Source organism: Carex rostrata, chromosome 29, assembly GCF_964058835.1.
Source record: "Carex rostrata chromosome 29, lpCarRost1.2, whole genome shotgun sequence".
In the NCBI taxonomy this organism is placed as follows: Eukaryota; Viridiplantae; Streptophyta; class Magnoliopsida; order Poales; family Cyperaceae; genus Carex; species Carex rostrata.
This window is the reverse complement of record NC_135946.1, coordinates 3,105,995-3,110,424: the sequence shown is the minus strand read 5'-3', so window position 1 is coordinate 3,110,424 and position 4,430 is coordinate 3,105,995. Positions and strand designations below refer to the sequence as shown.

Genomic DNA, 4,430 nt, shown 5'->3' with positions numbered 1-4,430 from the left:
TATGGGTTGCATAGAGGGCTACGGTGCTACGGCTCAATATTCTAGTTTTCAAAATCCAAACGGTTGATCCGAACCGTTTATCTTGTTCTCCATATTAATGTGTTTGGAGACCAAATTTTACATTTTTTGAAAATTTTTTGTAATTTTTTGAAAATTTTTTGTAATTTTTTTACTATTTTTTAGATAGGTAGAAAATCAAATATCTGAATGGTGCAGAATTTTTTAGATCAACTGATTTTCTACCTATCTAAAAAAATAGTAAAAAAATTCCAAAAAAATGTAAAATTTGGTCTCCAAGCACATATTAATATGGAGAATAAGATGAACGGTTCGGATCAACCGTTTAGATTTTAAAAACTTGAATATTGAACCGTAGCACTCTATACAACCCATAGCACCTTAGCCTTACCCTTATATAATTGTATACGTAAGTACACCCGATTTTGTTCAATGTACCAAATCTTTTAAAAGAATCAAATATAAACATTTTTACGTTTTTTATATTAAATTGAGTTAAAACTTTCTTACCTTAGTTAAAAGTGTACGTGCTAATTCTTTGTCTAGTGACATTCTTTGTTTTTGTTTTTTTTGTTTTGCTGTTTTTTATTTGGAAAGGAGTTGGGTATTGTAGGCTGCGTTGAAATTCACAATTTCAGGTCATAGTCCAATTAAGTAGAAAGTTTATAAATAATAACAGTTGACCCAACAAGGTAACTAGAGAGAAGAAGAAGAAGAGCTCTTGGCAGCCGCTGCCAAGTTTTTCAAAAAAAACAGTTGACCCAACAAAATTCTAAATATGGAGGCCCACAAAATTCTAACAGTTGGGCTGCCTGAGGAATTGGCTGGGCCTAATTTTATATTAGAAAGAAACAACAGTGGGCCTTAGATGGGCTTCAATCCTATAAAATTAAAGCAGGGTTCCGTTATGAGGGGACAGTCTTCTGGCTAAATAAAATACAAGGTACATCCTATAATTATCCAAATCAATTAAAAGCACAGTAGTATAAATGAAACATTGCCAGTTATAATATATGGATAGAATTGTACATTTTATATTTTGACAAGACAAAGGCATTGTGAGAATGAAATTTACTAAAGCATGAAAACAACGCAGTACATTATCAAACCCAAAAACCAACCCCAAACTTGTTCATAACAGCATAACGAAATAATGTTTCAACTTTCAAAAGGAAAAAAAGAAAGATAATGGTTCGTAAATGCTTCAATCTAAATTATCTGACACTGGGACCGGGCACTGACATATGACTATGACCCTCGTTTTCCTTTAGCTCAAAAGCGATATCCTGACTTATATCAGTTACCAAGTTATCCATACTACTTTCATTATGCATTTTCTCTATTGACATTTCCAAATCCAGGCTTTCCTTTAGCTCGGAAACGACAGCACTCATGCTTGGCCTTCTAGAAGAGCTTTGCTCAGTGCACCTACATGCCACATTAGTAACCTTCCAAACTGAGTTTATGTCATACTTGTTTTGTATCTTGGGGTCGACTATTCTTTCGATGTATCCTCCTGATAGGTTTTGACGCACCCATTGAGTTAAGTCAGATCGTCCCTCGACAATAGGGAGCTGACCTGTGATGATCTCCAATAGAACGATTCCAAAGCTATACACATCGCTTTTTGCACTTAGTTGATTTGACGAATAGTACCTGAAGGTGAATGAAATAATTTAACTATTATTTAAAGAAAACATTTTGGATCTCCAAAAGCAAACGACAGAGAAAGTACTTAAACTCCTTATATATACAGCAAAATTGAAAGCACTACATATACACAGATCTCCAACAAACAAACAAAAGATTTTGTGTACAAGAAGATCACTTGTAATAGAATTAAATTGAAAACATTTCCTATCCAAATATGTACGGCTGATCATTATTTCACATTGTAGTTGTAAAGTTAAGAAAAACTAAAGTAAATAAGATATAATTTAACATCAAAACAAAGATCTTACTCAGGGTCTACATAACCAGGAGTGCCAACAATTCTGGTTGAAATATGGCTGCTTTCATCACTTTCAAAAGGCCTAGAAAGTCCAAAATCGGCAATCTTTGCTTCAAGATTTGCACTTAAGAGAATGTTGCTGGTCTTGACATCTCTATGGATAAGTGGTGGATTACAAGCGTTGTGCAAATACTCCAATCCTTCATTTCATATGTTTCAACATGTATAAATATCATTTTATATCATAATATTTCTATTAAATCAAAATAAATGTTCTCAATACTTAACATACATATTTCATTTTGTACATGAATACAATCCTGGTGCCTTTTTTTTTTTTTTTTTAATAAATTAATTATAAGGACAAGGGATGGGAAAAAAAATCTTCAAGAAATACAACTCAAGTTGCAGTAAAGAGCATGACACTTCGATACATTTTATTAATAACAAATGAAAAATGGTAGAGATATTATTTACAGCATGACCCTCTGACTATGAGGTGCTTTTGTGCCGTACCTAGTGCAGATTGATACGCAATTCTAAGTCGCTGCTCCCAAGTAAGAAACCTTACATCATCTGCACAATTTTAGAAAGTTAGCTTGAGATTGTTTCTTGATTCCGTAATAATAAATTACTATCAATTTGATCAAACATTCAAAATGAAAATCACCTTTGAGCTTGTGTTGTAGATTTGCTTCCTGCATGTACTCATACACAAGTGCCATGCAATTTCCATCAATGCAGTAGCCCATTAGTGTGACCAAGTTCTTGTGATGAACTCTTGTCAAGTTTTTAGCCTACAAAATAATTTTTGGAGAAATTCATTTCTTTTGTTATTATATATGGTTAGCTTTCTACATAGCCCCTGTACAACCTGTAATTTCATGAATGTTAAGTGGGTTATGTGCGGCAGGGATTACCTCAGCCAAAAACTCCTTAACCCCCTGGGAGGACAAATGAGATCGAATCTTAACTGCAACCTGAAATCCATTTTCTAGGAGGCCAATATAAACATTTCCGAATCCTCCAATGCCAATACAATTCCTAAAGTCATTTGTAATTCTCTTGATATCATTGAAACTGAAGTGATGATTATCAATATTCGGGAAACCTTGTGGTGTTGCTTTCGGTTGAAGTGAAATTGCGGCAGCACTTCTATCTTTATTTCCATACAGATTGCCTGCTTCTGGGATATTTGCATAATTTGGTACAGGGCTTGATTCAAAACTATTATTTGGCTTTGGGACGACTGATTGGTTATCTGTTTGAACTAACATTTGATCTTAGTCAATATCTCTCTCTCTCTATATATATATAGTATGGCTAACGTGCTTCCTCTAGTATTTCAACAATATATTTTCGGCTTTCAAAATCTATTGAATCGGCTTTAGACAAATTCGAATTGTTCAAATCAATCTCCTTAACAAGAGGTTCGTTTCCATATATATATATTTTAATTTTTGAATTTATTTACTATGAAGTCAAGCGGTCAACATATGAAAATTTTTGTATGCATTTTAATGCACTATTATCTTCATTTTTTTGACCTCTTGACTTGATAGTGTATAAATTAAAAAATAAAAACAATTATATGAAACGAATCTCTTACGAGAAAGATATTGATTTGAATGGTTTGAATTTGTCGTATGAAGCGTTTTGATAAATTTTGTAGGCAAGAAACATATTATTGAAATAGTAGAGGAAGTGCGTTAACCATACTATATATATACACACAAAGAGAGAGAGAGAGAGGTTAATCTCGTTTTTTATTGCTGAAAGAAATCCATATACGTCATTAACCAAATTACGGAAGGCACAAGGTGGTAAGCGACCTAAAAAATTAAATGTTATATATATTAATTGTTGGACAAAGTCCGTATAAGATTGTCAACGGAAACTTTTCAGAGAAATTTTAAAATGGAGTATGATAATTGCTCCTCAAATAAATCTTCAAGCGCATCTCTTAAGTATTAATTTAATGTCTAACTTTTATTTACAACGCTAATATTCAAACTTTTAAAATTATATTTATAAAATTTTATAATGCTATTCACAAGTATATAAAGCTCTATCTGCGAGTATTTAAATTGTAAATCTGAATAGTTTTAACTCATAACTAATTTTGTTTTCAAGTTAGAAAAATAAAGATTCTTTTCATCTACTCTTTTTTTCTCTATGATTATTCTGGTCTATTTTTCTGATGATTCATGATGAATTTTACAAATATAAAAATAATAACGTTTTCTACTCGACTTTATCTTTCAAATGAGATCAATGAAGAAATACTTTTGTGTTATTTTTAAGTTGTTGTTTGTATTCTTTTTAAAGTAAAACTCATGGGCACTTTAAATTCTCAAACTTTTAAACCTTAGTTTACAATAACCTTTTAAACTTGACGTGAAAACTATTTAAATGTTTGAGAAAACAACTTTAAATTCTTGACACAACTACTTTAAACAAT

At 31.8% G+C, this 4,430-nt stretch overlaps 1 protein-coding gene across 1 annotated transcript; it reads right to left on the bottom strand.

The window, feature by feature from the left end:
• Nucleotides 1-1,232: 1,232 nt before the first annotated feature.
• LOC144546151 (receptor-like protein kinase At3g21340) lies at nucleotides 1,233-3,246 on the bottom strand. Its single transcript, XM_078294677.1, has 5 exons — nucleotides 2,890-3,246; nucleotides 2,622-2,766; nucleotides 2,486-2,545; nucleotides 1,980-2,169; nucleotides 1,233-1,674 (listed from the first exon to the last, which is right to left on the bottom strand). Exons 1-5 carry the CDS (start codon nucleotides 3,244-3,246, stop codon nucleotides 1,233-1,235), a joined length of 1,194 nt encoding a protein of 397 aa, XP_078150803.1.
• Between the last annotated feature and the right edge of the window lie 1,184 nt (nucleotides 3,247-4,430).